Source organism: Rousettus aegyptiacus, unplaced genomic scaffold (assembly GCF_014176215.1).
Source record: "Rousettus aegyptiacus isolate mRouAeg1 unplaced genomic scaffold, mRouAeg1.p scaffold_m13_p_6, whole genome shotgun sequence".
Taxonomy (NCBI): Eukaryota; Metazoa; Chordata; class Mammalia; order Chiroptera; family Pteropodidae; genus Rousettus; species Rousettus aegyptiacus.
In genome coordinates, this window is record NW_023416309.1 from 48,254,814 (window position 1) to 48,273,984 (window position 19,171).

The 19,171-nt window shown below is 46.2% G+C and overlaps 1 protein-coding gene across 33 annotated transcripts in view; it reads left to right on the forward strand.

Moving 5' to 3' along the window:
- Nucleotides 1-2,039: 2,039 nt before the first annotated feature.
- The window catches only part of TCF7L2 (transcription factor 7 like 2), a 187,437-nt gene continuing 170,305 nt past the window's right edge, over nucleotides 2,040-19,171 (forward strand). For 5 of the 33 annotated variants that reach the window (XM_016146303.2, XM_016146309.2, XM_016146306.2 and 2 more), the window contains exons 1-4: nucleotides 2,041-2,762; nucleotides 3,044-3,110; nucleotides 3,323-3,447; nucleotides 15,235-15,303. In XM_016146303.2, coding sequence (XP_016001789.2) covers nucleotides 2,574-2,762; nucleotides 3,044-3,110; nucleotides 3,323-3,447; nucleotides 15,235-15,303 — 450 coding nt within the window. In that variant the 5' untranslated portion in view covers nucleotides 2,041-2,573. Of the gene's footprint in view, nucleotides 2,763-3,043; nucleotides 3,111-3,322; nucleotides 3,448-15,234; nucleotides 15,304-19,171 lie in introns of all 33 variants that reach the window. The other 28 variants (XM_036223105.1, XM_016146332.2, XM_016146316.2 and 25 more) reach the window with 12 other exon arrangements.

Here is a 19,171-nt window from a genome sequence, read left to right on the forward strand (position 1 = left end):
CAATTAGCAAGTGTGAAAAGCAATGGTCGTTCGCTAAACGTGTAAATCTAAAGGCAACCAAGTGAAAAGGCCTAAAAAAAGAAACTCTTAAGTCCATTCATACATGGATTTAACAGTGAAGCATTTCATTCTTCATGGTTTTACTTGGTGTCTTGAAATAACCCCCTTTCTGTCTCCACTCTCCCTCTTAGAAACTGCGCCCGCCTTATTTATTTATGAAGTCTGAAGGTTAGTCCTACCTGCTGAGACTAATTAGTCCTGTGCTTTGTATCCTATTCAATCCTGTCTGATTAAATGTACACATTTGTTTTACTTCTTTTCAGGCTTCTTCTCACTCTACTTCTGATTTCCTGATGGATATTAAAGTTGGGAGTTAGTGATTCTCCCCCATCGCCCTCCCCCCACCATATTTTCATTTTCCTTGTATCTCACTCTTCAGTGTGTAAATGTGGTTGTGGATTTTTTCCATTGCAGGGAAATTCTTGGGTCTTGTCAGTCTTGGTATCATTATTTTTAGTAGTCTTCTTTCTGAGACCTTAGTTTCTAAAACAGTTTTGCTGAAATCCCAAACTCTCTAAATGTTACACGGTAAATTTGCTTTCTGTTTGAAATCTTGGGTGCTGATGGGCCAGCTGAAAAGCAGGTGAGATTTTTTTTTAGGTATGGGTGGGATAATTTAGTACATCATGGACTCTAGACCAACACTGTTCCTAATAGACAATTTGCTAATTTCTGTTGATTTCTTCCCCCTCCCCCCTGATTCTTTTTGTCCCCTTTTGATGTTGTAGTTTCCAGTCTACTTCTCATTGGATATTTGTAAGAAAATGAGCGTTCTTGCTTCATCATCCAGGAACACTTTTGGAAGCCAAGCCTTCTCCCCTTTAACATAATTCTGTTCCCCATTTTGTAGCAAATCAATCTGCTCCCCAGGAGTGCCTAAAAGCAACAAATACCTGCTTCGAACCCCAGGTTTTCCATCTCCTTCCTGAGGTCTTCCAGCATCAGCTTGGTTAGCAATTTCCTGCCAGAGCCATCTACATCTTGATTATTTGGTCAGTCTTTCCGGGATTTCATTTCAGACCCCCCTGGAGAAAGACTCCAGAACCTCTGATCCCAAGGGTTGGCGAACTTTCAGTTTTATTTTCCCTCGTGGTGTTAACGCCCAAACTTTTCACCTCCAAAGTCAGAAAGGACTTTGAATCCTAGCTCATTTCCTACCACCTCCGACATCAGTTAAAAAAATAACAACACTCTGCATTTAAAAGCATCATGCATTTTTCCTTAAAGATATTTTTAATGCCCCTATTAAACACAACAGTATCTGATTGTTTTCTTGGAGAAAAAGTCATCTTGGCATATTTATTCTAGCGAGACAGTTAATAAAATGATTCACTATTAATCAAAAAAGAGAGGGAAGACCTCGTGGGTTAATAGTTTCTTTTACTGCAGATGACCAGGAACTCTGCCCAGCCTTCCACTTCCCCAAGCCCTCTGAAAGTGGAAGGCTGATCTTTGCTTTTGACCAGTCACTTCTGTTACATCCCGCCCAAGGGTGGCTGGTTTCACTGCTGGATTAACCACTAAGCACCCCTTCCCCACAATACTCTTCTCCTTTCCCCTTTCTTAACACTTATTTCTAATATTTCTAAAGTGCACTTTTTCTGGGCCTCTCCCCATCCCCGCCCCCCAAGTGGGCTTTCCTTCCGCTTTCCTCGGCTCAGATTCCAGACTTGGTCGCCACCCCCTTCTCCTCCACACCCCCTTCCCCTCCACTCCCCCTCCGCATTGTCTTTCTGAAGCCGCCCCGCTCCCGGAGCGAGTCCCGGTCCCCTCGCTCGGACTCCCGGACTCGCACACTCAGCGCGGGCCTCTCCCCCTGCACACTCCTCCCCGGGTCTCTCTCCCCCCTCCTCCCCCGCCCCTCTCCTCCTCCCTCGCCCGGCGCCCGAAAGGATCATTGTTAGCCGCCCCCGCCCCGCCCGGCTGTTTATTTATGCACACGTCACCAGGCCGGCCCCGCCCCCCGGCATCTCATTAAGCGAGTGTGTTCCTCTCGCCCTGTCAATAATCTCCGCTCCCAGACTACTCCGTTCCTCCGGATTTCGATCCCCCTTTTTCTATCTGTCAATCAGCGCCGCCTTTGAACTGAAAAGCTCTCAGTCTAACTTCAACTCACTCAAATCCGAGCGGCACGAGCTCCTCCTGTATCTTCGGCTTCCCCCCCCCTTTGCTCTTTATATCTGACTTCTTGTTGTTGTTGGTGTTTTTTTTTTTACCCCCCTTTTTTATTTATTATTTTTTTGCACATTGATCGGATCCTTGGGAACGAGAGAAAAAAGAAACCCAAACTCACGCGTGCAGAAGATCTCCCCCCCCTCCCCTCCCCTCCTCCCTCTTTCCCCTCCCCAGGAGAAAAAGACCCTAAAGCAGAAAAAAAAGTTCACCTTGGACTCGTCGTTTTCTTGCAATATTTTTTTTGGGGGGCAAAACTTTTTGGGGGTGTATTTTTTTTTTTTTTGGCTTTTCTTCCTCCTCCATTTTTCTTCCAAAATTGCTGCTGGTGGGTGAAAAAAATGCCGCAGCTGAACGGCGGTGGAGGAGATGACCTAGGCGCCAACGACGAACTGATTTCCTTCAAAGACGAGGGCGAGCAGGAGGAGAAGAGCTCCGAAAACTCCTCGGCAGAGAGGGATTTAGCTGATGTCAAATCGTCTCTAGTCAATGAATCAGAAACGAATCAAAACAGCTCCTCCGATTCCGAGGTAGGAAAAGCCCCTCGGGCTGGTGGGGTTTTTAATCTATTTCCTGGGCTTGGCAAATGTTGCTTCGAGGGGAGAAATCGGGGCTGGGGGCGGCGGCGGGGCGCCGCGGGGCCGGGCGGGCGGCGTGAGCGTGCGGTGCCACCATTGCAAAAACTTGTAACCCTGTTTTTCTCTCCCCCCAACCTCCCCCCCCCCCAAACCCGCTGGTTCTTTTTCTCCCCCTCTCCCCCCTCTGCGTGGCGTTTGCCCCTCGCCCTCCCCACCTCCACCCCTCCGGGAAGGCGGAAAGACGGCCTCCGCCTCGCTCCGAAAGTTTCCGAGATAAATCCCGGGAAAGTTTGGAAGAAGGTGAGTACGCCCCGCGCGCCCCGCAGCCGCCCGGAGCGGCCCCCCGGGCCCGCCGCCCCGCGCGCCCCGGCCCCGCGTCCCGCTCGGCCCGGCCGCGCGTCGGCCGGGCCGGGGCGCCCGGCCACTTGGGCCACTTTCTAAAAAGTTTCTCCTTGCTCTCTCCCGCTCCGCGCGGCCGCCGCCGCCGTCCCCTCGCCGCCCCGCCATGTTAGCGGCCAAGAGGCAAGATGGAGGGCTCTTTAAGGGGCCACCGTATCCCGGCTACCCCTTCATCATGATCCCGGACCTGACGAGCCCCTACCTCCCCAACGGATCGCTCTCGCCCACCGCCCGAACCGTAAGTGCCTCCGCGCCGGGCCCCCGCCCTCCGCCCGCCCGGCCAGCCCCGCACGCGGCCCCTGCCCTGCCCCCTCCCCCCTCCCCGCCTCCCCCCTCCCCGCCTCCCCTCCCCCGCTCGCGGCCCAGGCCGCCCGAAACTCTCCAAACTTTTCTGCCTTTTGTGGACTGGATTTGTTTGCACTTCGCCATGTTCTTGCTTTCAGTTTGCTGCCTCGTGATGTTGGGGAGACCTTTCTTTCCCAGCAGGGCTTGGTTGGGGGAGGCGGGTGGAAATTAGAAGAACTTTTTTTTTTTTTTTTTCCCCCTGCGCTCTGATCGCCCCCTCCCCCTTTGGTGGTGGTGTTTGTTTCTTCACCCTGGGAAGATGACTGTGTGGCTCTTTCTTTTCTCTCTCTCTCCCGTCCCTCTTCTGTGGCGTCTTGGGCTTTCCCCGGTTAACCCCTTGGCTGCCGCTGCGGGGGACTCGGTGACTGGGCTGCGCCGACGCGCGGGGTAGAGAGTGGATTTTCCTCCAGGCGTCGGACTTGGAAACTAGCGAGCGAGCGCGCGGAGCCCGGGGCCCTGGAGAAGCGCTGCGGCTTTCTCTTTCGGGCAGTTACTTATTTAGCTCTCTAGTGGCGATCGCAGGCCCTCGGCCCTCCTCCCCCTTTGCCCTGCAAGGTCACGCTTGCCAGACTGGTCCCACTGCAAACTTGCGGACTCCGGGCTTCCTCTCCTGCGGCCACCCCGCAGGGCCGCGAGTGCCCTGGGCGCCGTGGCGGGCTCGGCTGCACGGCGCGCGCTGGCTGCGGGCTCTCCCGGGCCGCGCGGGGTGGGGAGGCCCCTGTGGCCGCGGTTCTCGGTTTGTGGGCAGCTGGGATGGCCTCTTCCGAGCGGACTCGATGTATTTCTAGGGAATTTTGGTGCCTTGGGGCTTACAGCGAGGTCTGGTTTCGCCAGCTTCGGTGAAGGCCCTCAGTGGGCCCTGGGGGGCCAGAGACCAGGGTGTGCGGGCCAAAGGGGGTGCAGAGGCGAGGGAGGCCAGGAGCGCCTCTCCTTCAAGGGAGTGGGCTGCTGATCGCGGGCTTTCCAACTTTGGGTGCCCCAGGGCGGCACAGGGTGCCGGGGTGCCAGGCTTCCGGGGTTGCTTCTCGATAGGTGCGTCCCGTGCCCACCCACATTTGTTAAAGCTCATCCCCTTCCCGGACCCGCCTCTGCCCCCTGCCCTCGCTCTGAACCCCCTCCCCCATCCTCTAAAATGCCTGGATTGCGAATCTCTAGACGCAATCTGTAGCCGTTTGTGCCTGGTTTCCCGGAGTTGTCAGTTGCACCTTCTCTGGTTTGGACTCCCTACCCCTTATTTTACACATACTACTTTTGTTTTTTCTTTTTCGGTAACTGGAGATGGCAATTTGAAATAATGCACCCACTGTTCAGTCGTGGATTCGGTACTAATGGCCAAGGGCTTGCCGGACAGGAGTTGATCAGATCTACAAGTGTTTTTAAGCATTAAAATATTAACTATCAGGTTTGACTTGTTTTTTGGGCCGGGGCAAAAATGGCAAGGGCATGCTAGACCGGTCATTTTTTATGGCTAGGAAAGAGAAATAATTATTCCCCCCTCCCCTGCGCCCAGGCTTCTGCATGCTTGGGAAGCTGGGAAAGCGTTTCAGTCCGACCTCCTCCTGCAGCCAGCTCTTTCAGGCTGCAGGGCCTGGGCCGTGGGGGGAAGCACAGTCCGGCTACGTTGTATTTTTCTTGGGAGCTTGTGAGCATCTTAAATCGGGAGCATTTGCCTCAGAATCGGAGGAGGGTTTGTGTACTCACTAACCCGACTGAGCAACATTCCAAAGTAACCATGAGAATTTCTTACTCTCCTCCCCTCCCCCTACGATAGAAGCCTCCCTGGTATTATTTTAAAATCCACTTGGACATCTGAAAGGCTATCTGAATATTGAGCTGTGATGGCGGGCTTGTGGCTTGCTTGACTCTTTGCAAACTCCCTGTCTGTGTGACTGCTGGCAGTCTCACCATACTAGCTCCGAAAACTTGAGCAGTTGTGCTGTGATTCAGAAACGGGGAAATTGTTAGAGGCAAATAAATGGTTTTCCGGTGTGAAAAGGAAGGCTCCCAACCATCGGTCCCTTTTGTGGGCATTATAGGAATAGACGGCGTCTAGTTATTTTAATTGTGGACATAGCGGGTGGCCTTGTGCTGTGACATCAGATTGAGAAGACATTTCTGAACTCAGTAGGCAGTTTTCATATTTGCATGTCAAACACCAACGGACATCTTTGTGTGAACTGCCCCCTCCGCCTTCCTATCTTTTAACCGGGGTTAGATTATGTGCTCCAAAATTAAAGTTATTTATTTAGGTCGGGCAGCAGAGCAATGGAAATGAGGACGAGAGGCTGTTGTATGTCACTCTTGACGTCTTCGATCAGAGGGGCCAGCTTGCAATTCCAGATTTGATACAGCTGCCGGAGGAATCTATAGGGAAGACAGCAGTCTTTTCATGCTCATCTGAAATTCTTAGTGCTTCATAGAGAGTGTTTCAGAGGGCAAGGTGTAAAGACAAATTAGCTGTGTGTGTTATTCTTTTCCGGACCCTCCTTGGTGATGTTTTTGCTACATTTTCTGTTAACTTACAAAAGTGTACCTGTGAGCAGCTGCATCCTTTAAAAAACCAACTCTATCCCTGATTTCTGCTTTTCTATATAAGAACGGAAAGAATTAGGGAGTATCATTAAATCGGCTTATGGTAAATAATACGTTATCTCAAGAATAATGCTTTAATTGCTGAAGACGCCATAAAGCTTGATAGTAATATTTTTATTTTAAAACGACAAAGATTTCTGCATAACATTAATTTAGTCTTTGATACAGTAATAGCAACAGCTTTTAAAAAGACTGATTCGGATACAAAAATGCATTAAGGAGAGGTCTAGTTAAGTAGATGGGAAGTGATAGACCTGCAAATATTAGAATTGTAGTAATACTTGTATGTTGAAGATAAGATACTGTTACCATGTTAAAATTAATAGGAAAAAGTAGTGTTATGTTTCTTTTTCCCTCCTGCCAAAGGAGAAATGGGGCTATGGCGGTCGAAAGTCCAGTTAGGCTTGAAATTTTTTTTTTCACCTTTTTATCCCAAGTTACTGCTTTTCAACTGAGCTATTTGCTACTAGTTTGAACAAATAAATACGCAGCATCTTGAATTCATTTTTGAACTTGGAATCCAGCATTTAAAGGAACCCGAGAGGGGCCTATTCACTGGGGTTTTATTTAGCTGGGCAACTTTTCTTTCTGCCTTGTGAAAAATGGATGTTTTCTCCTCGCTCAAACAACATAATCCTTTCTCATACAAAAGATCTAGACCTTGGAGTGTGAAGGGTTAATGGTGGTCCTTCCCTGTTGTCCTCCCACCCCCCACCTTCACCCCTTGATTGTTTTGACAACACTTTTCAAAGTGTGACATTCCAAGCCCCTACATAACAATGTAATATTACTGTAATTACACAGGTCATTACATTTTAAATAGAGAACAATAAAATGCTTATCGCCCTGAAAAAGAACAGGTGTTCTTGCCCTTCTTTGGTATTTATGCTAATTGTTTTTCATCTCCTTCAGAAATATTTATGGTGAACATGTTTAGATTTCAGTCTCACTGCAACTGTATTAATTCTGTGCTAATCTTTATAGGTTGGGGTTTAGTGTCTGCAGTATGGATTATAGGTTCAACATTCAGCCAGTAAGTCATATTTTAATGATTATAAGTTTAATATGCCAGCGCGTTGCCATTTGCTGCATTTAAAGCTTTCTGAAACTCCAGAAACAAACTATTAAGCAGTCGAGAGAGCCTAAAGTGCTTCTCTGGGAAGAAGTGTTTTTGGAAACTTGCAGGCTAAAGGGAAGTAGCTTTCACTGATGCCCCCTATCTGATTGAGAAAAGATTCAGAGGAAGACATCCTCGTTCTTGCTTAGGAGTTTTCCATGTTGATTTGAATTTTACTGATACGGATTCCATCTAGAGTCACGTCAGCTTTCTGTTTCTTAGCAAGCCGTGAAAAAGTTACAGGAAGGTTTCCGGGGTTTGGCAGATCAAGAATGCTCTTCTGTGAGCAGCGCAGGCAGTTCTGCACGCCGTTACAAAAATATTTGCTTTAGAAAACTCGCATTTTAATAGTTGTACCAGAGGCTGTGCTTTTAAAGATTACAGTCGAAGTCTTTCCAGGTATTGAATGCCTCCTCCCATCCCACGAGGTGCCTGTGTGCCTACAAAAAGTGCCTGGAAGTTCTTGGTGGAGAAATCCTAATGCAGCTTCTCTTACACATCACAGTGGGTAAACTAGGAGGTATCTAAGAGGATTTCACATTTTGTCAGATGTTTCACAACGGGGGCCCCCTGAATCACATTAAAAATGCACTGGAGAGAGAGGACAGCTGCAAATTTTTGTGCGGACGCGTGTTTTTGGACCATGACTAAAACTCCGAGGACCCTTTTCCCCAGCTGTCTGGAAGTTATGTGGAAGTTGGTTTATTGGTAGTTAAGTATGAGACAACCTGGATTTAGCAAAGGCACTCTCCTACACAGGAAGTAGATGACATTATATTGGGGGAAGGGACGAGACTTCAGTCATGGAATGATTTACTTTTTTTTTTGTTGTTGTTGGTTTTTTTTTGCTTCTTTTTAAATCATGGAGTTGCCAAATAAATAAGCAGTTTCCAAGGAAGTAGGTTGTAAGCTTTTTAGTCTTGGTAAGTGGAATTAGATAATATCTTTAACCACATTTATAACTGTTTTGAGGTGACACAGTACAGAAGTTTTGAAAAAGAGGGGTGAACCAAATTCTTGAGGCTTTTCTTCTTGAAGGGAGTGTGATGTGGGCATCTGAGTTTCTTCTGGGAGTGAATATTGGCAACTGTGTAAGTAAATCTTCAACTCTGACTTATAATTGAGCACATTTGTGAAGGAAATGGTTAATTTTACAACCAAAGGCAAACTTGCACCTCGACAGGTCTGCTGAAAGAAATGTGCCCCAGTCCTTTGCTGGCAAGCGCCACCGGGTCATAAATCCACAGGCTTTATTTACAGCCCATAACACTTATGAATGTTAAGATATTTGACGCCACGTTGGCCTTATAATATTCAAGGTCCGCAGACATTGGCAGTAGCTCAAATTTCTCTCACTAATTATAAGCAATGAGATGGAGGGGGTTGGGGGGGAAAGCCCATCGCAAATGCTGCCCTCTCTCCCCTCTGTCCCCCACCTCTGCAATCTGAGCTTACTGAGGCAGACACCCCCTCCTTCAGCAGCTGACTTGTACTTTTCCTCTAGGCTATTGTTATACGCGTTTATAAAGAGCACTTTCAGGGATGGGGGCTCTGCACAAATGCCGTTTTCAAAAGCAAAGTTGCTCTAGGTGTTTGCATCTTTTTCCTTTTCCTCTGATTTCTCGCTTTCTCCTTTCTTCCTTCTGTTTTAAAAGACCGTTGCATATATTGTGCATATTTCCCAGAATACTTCAAGAAACCTGATCCGGAGACTGCTCTTTAATTGTGTGATGTTGCATTGAGCTGGAAGGGAATACACACGTTGCATAGAGCAGTAGTTAATGCGAGGGTTTGAAAAAAAGGTGAGGGTGAGGAGCGTCGATTAAAATAAATTAATAGATGGGAAGAAAAAAAAATCAGGTTTATGTTAGGGATGGCAAGGCCACTCATTTGAGAAAAGTGCACTGGGGTCTGGGGAGGAAGCACAGAAAAGTCACAGGAAGGCGGAAGAAATGCTTGACTGAGAACGATGGGAAAAGCGAAAGAAGATGGGACCCAGATTTGGGCTGGGGGAGGACGGGCAGTTTCTCATGAGGGGTGGGAGTACCACGGAGGGGGTGCTGTTAAAAACTAGATGGCTTGGCTCAGCGAAGATGGGTTCCAGCCCGCTCCACCCAGAGTGCACCATCCAGCAACATGAAGTTTCATATCAGTTCTTGTGCGAGAATCTGGGGTTGGGGCATCTATGGCCAAGACCCTGATGTAGGAGAGAAGGCCAGTTATTTTGCCACTTTTAAATTATTTAAAAGAAGTGGGCAGCTCTGTGTGTGTGTGTGTGTGTGAACAAGCTGACCACAGGTAAAGGGGAGTGGGGTTCGGAGGTGTGTGAAGGGGGGCTGGTGGCTCATCATTTCTGGCGGGATCCTTTCCTCCATCTAACCCAAACTTAAAGACCTAGGCTGAAAGGTTTTATTTTCTAATCAATGGAATGCAGAAACTTACTAGCCCTCAGGGACAGATATGAATCCCTTAACAGCTCATTACAAAGATGGGGCTGTGGGAGCTTTGAACGGGTTATCAGCCTTGGTGTTCTTCCGTTTTCCCAGGATAGCTTTTCTTCCTTAGGCACATCTGATTTCGGGGGTGGTAATTCAGCCCGATATATTGTATTTTTTTTTTTTTTCTTGTCGTGAAGTAGCCCCAAACAGTTCGGTGTACAGGGGAAGGAATGGCTATTAGTGGGATCAGCTCTGAAGGAGTTAAAATTGCTCGCTAAAGTTTGGCATCATGAAAATAAATTTGAGGCCTGGTAGGCATTAGCAGGGCACAGCACATTTACAGAGCTTAATTAGTACGAACTGTAATTGTTCATGGTCTGCCAGAAGAAGTAATGTTGAGGAAAAGTGGAGTCCTTCTTTTGCAGTCTTCAGTTTGAAACCGATAAATCACTTGCATATTTGTGTAGTGATTCAAATGGAGCTAAGACCTCTCCCATCCCAACATGTGGTAAATTGTAAAGTCAATGAATTGCAGATGTAGGCTACAGTGAGATTCTCTAAGAAAATGCAGAATGAATGGGAACGAGTGATGCTATAAATATTTACTGAGAAGATAACTAGGTCCCTGCGTGCTGGGTCAATTATGATGTACTAAATATATTAGTAAAATGCTTAAAAAATGGAGAGGATTTGTGTGGGTCTTGGTGTGGGTTGGTTCGTTTTAGAAAGTGAAATAAAAGGCACTATATTATTGTTGTGTCAGTTTTATTAAGCCTGAATCACAATGGCATACCCAGGGAAGGACACATGAAACCCACATTAATGCAAATTAATTCGTTATGAGTTGCAGCACTGTGACTGCTAAGTGGAGTAATGATGGGGCATCATTTTAAGAGTGTTAGTGTGGCAACTTCTAATGAAAATGCTGTGCTAGGAGCATGTCTCAGCACTTGAGTCCACGTGTTTTTGTATGCCAGAATGTATTTTGTACAAGAGCAGGGAACTCAATTCACTTTATATCCCCGCCCCCCCAAAAAAACCGTTAAGAACTTTTATGTTTTGATGTCTAAAGAAAATCATGTAGATTTTTCTCAAAAGTAAACCTAGAAATACTGATCACCATAACTAAGTTCAACTTCAACATTTCTTTTTTTTTTTAATTTTTATTTTGCAGGAGATTGTAGTACAAAGTAGAAAACCAATGAATGTAGCATCCTCCCCCCATAGACCTATAGATGTAACTTTCTCGAAGCAATTTTTTTTTTCTCCTTTTTTCTTCTTAGAGGATTTTGGTCTTAGGCAATGTTGCAAGTCAATACTTCTTTCCCCAAATGTGAGTAGGTGGATGTGTGTGGAAGCTGTAAAAGTTAATGATCGCTCTCTGACTCATAGCTGATGTTTTCAGGTTGAGGAAAAGAAAAGAAAAAAATTAACGAGGGTAAATAGACATTTGATGGAACATGGAGACAGTAGGAGAGGTTGTTCTTGCATCTGAAGGCATGCGTTTTGTTGCAGCAGGATTTCTGGAGGATGCCAGGAAGCGGAGAGGGGATGCCTTTGTTTAAGTTGTTGTTTTAGGATGGTGCGAATGTGCGGTGTCTAGATCTTCGCAGGAATGTTTAAGCCCACGGACCTGCGAGTCAGTGCTGGTTTTGCCTTCCCGGTGGAAGTCAGGGGGCCCCCTTGACACCTCTCTCAGAAGGGCAGGCAGTAGCCCGAAGTCCTGGCCAGAAGTTTACTTTCCATTCAATGTCCGAGGCTCCCTACGAAAAAGCCTCAGATATACTTAGAACAAAAAAAAATTCTGTCTTTTAAGCTAATGGCATGGAAATTACATTTTAAGTGGCTCATGGTGGTAGCTACTGGGTAGAAAGAAAAGTGGACCAAAAAAAAAAAAAAATCCCTAAAACCAAAATCTTTTAGGAAATGAGTCTGGATTTATTTATTTTTTAATAAAAGAGAAAGCTAGGTGATTCATAAAGCTGAAAATAAAGCAAATGCTCCACCTCTTCCCAATTTAATGGAATGAATAGGCATATATGTATATCTATATATACATCTTTATCTTTTATCATCACATGGGAAGTTCACTTAGTTCTGGAAAAACTAACAGGGTTTCAATTTGTTTAGTCGCCTTTGAGAACGAGGCCTCTGTGGTTGTAAAAGCCCAGCCCCTTTTCTCCCATCTCTGGAAATCTCTGATATTTTTGTATCTGAGACACCAAATTTAGGGCCAGTAGTAGTGATTAGAAATAAAACAAGAAAAATTAAGATACGCTAATAACAAGTGAAGCGGTTCATCGCAAAATGTTGTTTTTTCCAGTTGCTGGAGAATTGCGCGCGCCTTTGCAGAGCCCAGCCACATCTTCATGGTTCTTCCTTTGCACAAGAGGGGGCCGGTCACCTGGAGGTGCTAGAATGGGTGGGTGGGCTTGGCCACTGTAAACAAGCACACAGGAAGGGAAGGTTTATTTTGCTGAGAGTTCTGCAGGAAGGAATTAAATGAAAAGTACCTTGGAGATCTCATTTGGTGACTGCCCCTGGATACCCCTGGGAGGGACTCACCAGGTTGAGGGCGTGTTGCATGCCCAGGGCGTAACAGCCACTGTCCTGGGATGAGGAAGTGATATTGGAGTGCTACAGGTGACCAAGGGCAGGGTGGTGCCAAGAGCTGAGGATTGTGGGAACCTTGTTCTTAAACTTGGATAAGCCTTGGGTAGCCGTCTTGTCCTGGATCCCTTAACCTCCCCATCTCTTCCAAAAAAGCAAAGGGCCAACCATCTTTTGTTCTCTCCTTCCTTATAGCTTTTCACAGAGATATAAATACTATTATTGTTCCAGATTAGAATGCCAAGCTTTTACAGGGTCCTTGTATTTTATCTTTGTCTTAAAAGGCTAGATTCTTAACAAACAAGGCATATTTGTGTTTTACAGGGAAGGAAAAAGCAGTTTAAAGCGTGTTTTAGAAAAAGAGTATTTGGGAAAAGAGGGGGTGGAGACCCAGAGGAGAAACAAGAAAATTGTTAAGTCGTCATCACTATAGCTGGGGGAAGTTGAGCTTCAAGTTGCTCCAACACAGTGGTTACTGGCTGGGAGTAAAGGCCTGATTGGAACTTGTGCTGTGGGTGTTTAGGAGCTGGTGGAGGTCATTCAGTGTGGCTGGACACCTGAGGAGGGAAGTGACATGCTTGGGGGGGCGTTCGGATGGTCTGTGTGAAGGTTAGATTAACTTTGTCCTTCTAGATTCTTCAGGACCTTGCAGCTAGCTGCATCTTTACTGTTTTAATTGCAGCTTTGTGTCGGGGTTGTGGTGGTGTTTGGTGATGAGGGCCAGGATTAAGAATGGAACCCGACAAGTGAAAATTGAATTTGGATTAGCCACAGTTTCATTAATGTATTCATAAGGCTGTGATTATATGAAATTTTGTTTCCGCGACCTATACTTAGTTATCAGGTGTCCATTCAATTTTAATTGACAATATAGGATTCCTGTGGTTGCCCTGAGTACAGATCGCCTAGGGCTGTGCAGGGTCTGTGGGAAGCAGAGCTCAGACAAGTTTCCATTAAGCTCTGAATCAGGCAGTTGGAAAAGAGGAGAATAAAACCCACTGAAAAGGGGGACACGTTGTTAGTGTTGCCTTCTCTACTTAGAAGGAGAACCCCCCGCCTCAGACAAGAGCTGCTTGCCAGCCAAGAATTCCAAACTCGCAGAGGAACCTGTCTCTAACACAAAAGTTGTTTTAACACGATGCAGGATTGTCACAGTAATTAGTGCAATCTCTTGCTGACTGGCAGTTTTCACAAAAAGGACAGGGGGGCAAAGGGTGCAAATTCATCTTTCTTTTTCAGCGATTCACTTTCGATGACCTGCTTCTCTCTGTGTGTATGGGGGACTGTGGGTGGGTGGGGGGGCGTATCTTCAGTTGCTCAGCGTTCGTCTGTGCTTGTTTTGGGGAGTGTGGTTGGTTTGTTACTCTGGTTTGACAGGCAATGGGATACTTTTTTTTGGCCCACCTTTGTGCCCTCTTTTAACTTTGATTAAGATTATGCTTTGGGGCAAGTGGACTCATAATATACACAGACAGTGTTTTTGTTTATTTTGAACAGATAAAATGATCCCAGAACTCATTATATCCCAAAATGGGGACTTAAAACATTATCCCATGAGCAATGTGGATTTAGACTACTTGAAAAAATTTGATTGTGTTTATTCTGAGTTGCTTTAAAAGATCTTACATGAATTTCTCCCCCCCCCCTCCTTTTTTTTAAAAAATAAAAACCTGTGACGACTGAATGCTTTTTCTGGCAGGGAGCAAGATATAAAGCAATTGGGTCTACAACTCCCTTGCAGGCTGAGTTACACTTCGCTACACGGAAGTGTGATGGTGATGGTGACGGTGCAGTAGCAGTGACAGTGGTAGATGTGATTGTTCGATCTGTGGTCGGAAACCCAGCTGACTGGCCTGTTGCTGCAAGGGGGGGATGGGCAGCGATTTCTTAGGGCCATCTGAGTCCTCATCATTTGTTCATAAATGGCACGTTAAAATGCATTTTCAGATATTGTTGAGATCATTGATTGGTGGTGGTTTATAAAAGAAGTCAGCAGGTGGTGTTGGTTTTCTCAATTGGTAGAATCCCAAGGTTAGCAAGTGTTATTTGGGAAAAGAAGAATTTGGTGAGGAATCTCAGTATTCCATTTTAGTTGGGGATACCCACTTCGATGGGGGAGGGGGGCATCTGTCGGGCTTCAGAGGGATTGGAAGGCCCGGGATAGACTTCAGCCTTCTTTTGTGGAGGGGTCCGCGTGGACTGGGATGGACATTCACCCAGGGGCCACTGAGTAGGTGGTCTCTGTTTAGAAAACTTGGCGGCTCTTTGGCAGTGGTTGGCTCCTCTTTGGGGAAGTGTGGGCTGATTCCTAGAGTGCGGGCTACAGAGCTGTCCTGGGCCGGGTGACTTAGTCATTGTGAAAGAATGTATAAGGCATTGGGTAGCCCCTGGATTCTGCCTGACACATTTGTTTTCCCCAAAATAGAATTGTGTTTGAGAGCTAGAGCCCAGTTATTAGAACTGTGGGGGGTTGTGGGGGGGCGGTGGTGGCTTGTTATACCTGTGGCAGTCTTGTGGCTTTTCATAATCCTCTCTCTCACAGTCTTTTCCTCTTGCCTACATGTTGCAATTCTGATGACTTTTTGCAGCACAGTTAATTTTTCTGCAGCATCCTCCTCAGCACACTGGCTTCCTTTATGTCTTAATGGGCATCCGTCTTTCCTTTTCATGTCATTGACTCTCACTCCTGGTCCCTACCCCCTCCCTTTTTGCTTATTGAATAGGGCTTTTTTTTTTTTTTAAACTTTACTTTAGATTATTATGATCTTATCCATAGCAACAAATAAAAATACAGAGGTCTTGATTGAATGCCAAGGCTGCAGTTCAGTCTAGGAAGGTTTGTCTGCTATTCATAAACTGCTTAAGATGTTTTCTTGTAGTTTGTGACATAAGCAGAACGCTTTGATTTGGTTTCTTTCTACAGCTCCATTTTCAGTCCGGGAGCACACATTACTCTGCGTACAAAACGATTGAACACCAGATTGCAATTCAGGTAGGAAATGCAAGAGATCCTTAAGTTTGAATTGTCAATATGTAGGTCTCTTGTGTCTTTTATTCTCCACCCCTTCCCCCAACCTAGGTGATGATGATGGTGGTGGTGGTGGTGGTGGTGGTGGTGATGATGGTGATGATGATGGTAGTGATGATGATGATGGTGGTGGTGGTGATGCTCATGGTGATGCTGCTGCTGCTGCTGCTGCTGATGATGATGATGAATGGTGATGATGATGATGATGGTGGTGGTGGTGGTTGATTCATTGGGGGAGGTGGGAAGCAAAAAAGAAACATGAGCAGAAGAAATGCTAAAATGATTTAAAAATGTGGAAAGGAAGAGAAGCCGGGGTTTTTTGCGAAGAGTCTCTTTGGGTTTAATGGGCACCCCCCGCCCCCCTCCCCCTGGAAGCTTGGCTACTCTCTTTGCTCCGGGAGGGGTCTTAAATTGGGAGCGAAATGAGACGACAGAAAATGAACTGGAAGAATTAAGGAGGGGAGATGGGAGAAGAGGCTATGCGACAGCCAGAGAGTTGTTTCCGATGCATCAACATCATGTTAAGTGGTGCTAAGAATATCACTTTTGACCTGATTGTCCTGAAATGTTGATTTCTCCTGGGCCTCTTGATATATGACACTGAAAGTGCTGGAAGGGAAAGGCGACAGATCCCAGCTTCTGATGAGTGTCCTGTTTCCTGCTCACGTAGTACTTCCATTCTCTCAAATCCAAAGGCTAAACAAATCACGGACTAATATAGACTCAGAGCTGAACCAGTGCCAGCAGAACGCAGTAGTGGAGGGAGAGCAGACTAATACGATTTTCGTCTGTCTGCCTGGCCTTGCCTGGCTTTGCCAGGATGGGAGTACCTCGTGGTATAACTGATGGTACTGAAACTTCTTGAGTCTTCTCGTTTAACCCTTCGAAGGGGGGCTTTTGAAACTAGTCATTTGTGTTAAAGTCTGGCCCTAAGGTTTTTTCTTCCTGGAAGTTGATGTCTGTTGGCTAAGCGATCTGTGTTGTCGCATCGTTCTTTCTTGTAGGTACTCTCTTGCAGATAATTGTGTACGTGTATGTGACGTGTATGTGTATGTATGTGTGGTCTCAATTGGAACTACAGCCACATTGCATCCTTATATCTCTGCTATTTGAAATCTGCATCTTCCTGGATAAGTAGCCATTTGCCCCAGGTAAAATATGTATCATTCCACCAGTGATAGGTATGACTCAGCAGACATTTTTATTTGGTAGCTTCCTAATATTTTTGTACCCATTTCGAGGCAATGGTAACTTATTTAAAAATTATTTTGACTCCTTCTGCAGTTGTGCTGGCTGGTGTGTGTGTGTGTGTGTGTGTGTGTGTGTGTGTGTGTGTGTTTGAGGGGAAAGTGCGACCTCAATTTCCCTCCTCCATCCCTAAATATGTTCAAGACTGGTGTCTGTAACCGAATCCTGCAGTTGTTCTTGCCGGCACTTGCTGGTGGACCCTGCTCTCTCTTGGTTAATGGCACAGTGAGTCTTGCTTCCAGAAAATGGTTTCGACCTGGAGCTTGGTTAGAGAACATGCCCAAACCCTAACTCCTGGTGAATGGATGAGGGGCCCGGTGTCCTGAGGCCTGCTGCATCTGAGGAGCGCTGGAAAGTCCTGTTGCCCGGGGTGTGGGAATCATTGAGATTGAATAGCATAGCGATCCCTATCTTGGTGTGGAAAGGCTGGCTGGGGCCATGTCACTGGGAGACCAGCCGAGACCAGACCAGCTGTTGTGTCTTTACACCCATTGCTGAAGTGTCCCTTGTTAGGCCGAGCAGTTCGTCTGTTCTCCAAACCACCTGGCACGGTGCAGGCCATGTGAAGCTCTTTCTCAGGAGGAAGATGGAGTAAATTACAGAGCTCATTGTTTGGAGGACTGAAACCATTACTATTCTTCCATGAACAGGTAGTATTGTTCTGCCCCGCTTCTGTTTGCGAAGGCTTGATGCCCATGTGGGCAAACAGAGAGACATTTTATTAGAGACCCAGCACCGGCATGCTATGCTTTCAGAGTTCATTCTCCCCCGTCCTCTGCTAGACCAGGACGAGGCCGAGCCAAATGGCAGCTAGTTGTAATTCTAGTTTGATTATCAAAGGATAAATGGCAGAGAAACAAAACAAAAGAAGCAAAGGGAAAAAAAGAGGAAACCTCAGACACAAAAATATTGTCCCCAAGGCGCATGGCAGCGCAGCCCCCGAGCGGGGGTTAGAGGGGAGGTGGCGCCGCTTTGGTGTGGACGAGAGCAGACGTTCCCTGCGCTCCGTTCCCCAGCGTAAGGCTCACGCATGCGATCGTCAGGGCCGAATTTTCTTCCCTGGAAACTTAGAACGGTTTAACCTTAAATACTGTATTTCAATAGGAGCTGAGCCTGTCGCTTTCCTAAGCTATATCCTAAAATAACCTCGAGTAGCATGACACCACGTATCACATGAGATTCATTCCGCGCCTGCCCCCCCATCACCACCCCCTTCCCGGCCATGATCTCAGGCTTCTCCGTTTGTATGAATGGCCTCCGAGGGATTCTGTGGGCATGTCCTGCTCTTGTAAAAGCTTTGGACACAACCGTCAATTGCTGCGTTGGGATCGTCCCCCACTTTTGACAATCGCCTAACTCCTCTCAGGTTTGAAAAGACAAAAGTAACACGAATGCCCAGATTCTCTCTAAATGGGTATCACAAATAAATGGAATAAAAATTGAAAGGCTTTTTTTTTTTTTGACAGTTATTTAATTATTGACTTTTACAAAGTTTTATTGAAGTACAATGTAAATACAGTAAGTGCACAGATCTTTGGGGGAAAGGTGGATGAGCTTTTACTATCAATGAAAACTTTAGCCGAGTCAATATGACATAGAATGAGATTGGAATACTTTTTCTGTGAAGGGCGAGATAGTAATTATTTCAGGCTTGGTGGGCCATAAAATCTCTATAGCAACTATTCAACTCTGACATTGTGATGCAAAAGCAGCCAAAAATATTACCCAAAGGAATAGGTGTGTCTGTGTCCCAATAAAACTTTATTTATAAAAATGGTGGCTGGATTTGGCCCACGGACTGCTGGCCCCTGAGAATGAATATTACTAACTCTCCAGAAGTCTTCTCTTTCTAATGATCTGGCTTCCCCCACCCCCAACAAAAATTTTTGCCACGGATTAGTTTTATCTATCACCATGGACTAGTTTGATCAGTTTTTTAGCTTCTTAGTAGTGAGTGGAATTGTACACAATATACCATCAGATAGCTGTCCCTACTTAGCATCGGGTCTGTGTTTTCATCTCTATTATTGTGTGTAGCAAATTTGCTCTTTTTTATGGCTGCATAGTATTCCACATAGGAATATGCCACAGTACATATTTTTTCTATGTTGTCGGATATTTGGAGTGCTTCCAGTTTTCTGTTAGGAATAAGGCCCTGGTAACATTCTCACTCTCACCTGTTCATACACAGGGTGGACTTGTAGAGGGATTGAGTAATGTGTATGCTTAGCTTTGCGTTGACCTTTTAAGAGAAGACTCAAACACTGGATTTCAAGTGTTGCCATGGGAATACAGTAGCATGGTTGTTGTTAGGTATGTGAGTGATGTGAGCCGTAAGATAAGATGATCTAGGTGTGATTAGAGGCCACTTTGCCCAGGCTCCAGTGCAGGCCCCTTCATGCGGTGGTTTGGCCTCTGGCCCCAGCTCCCAGGAACTCCTCCCACTGTCCCTGTTAACCTGGGAGAGATTTTGCAGGCCGAATGCAGAGGTGCACCCGCATTGCAGATGACTCCCTGCAAGGGACTGTGGATAAATATTTAGGCATCTCTGTTGCCTCCCAGAAGAGAACTCTTCCAACACTCT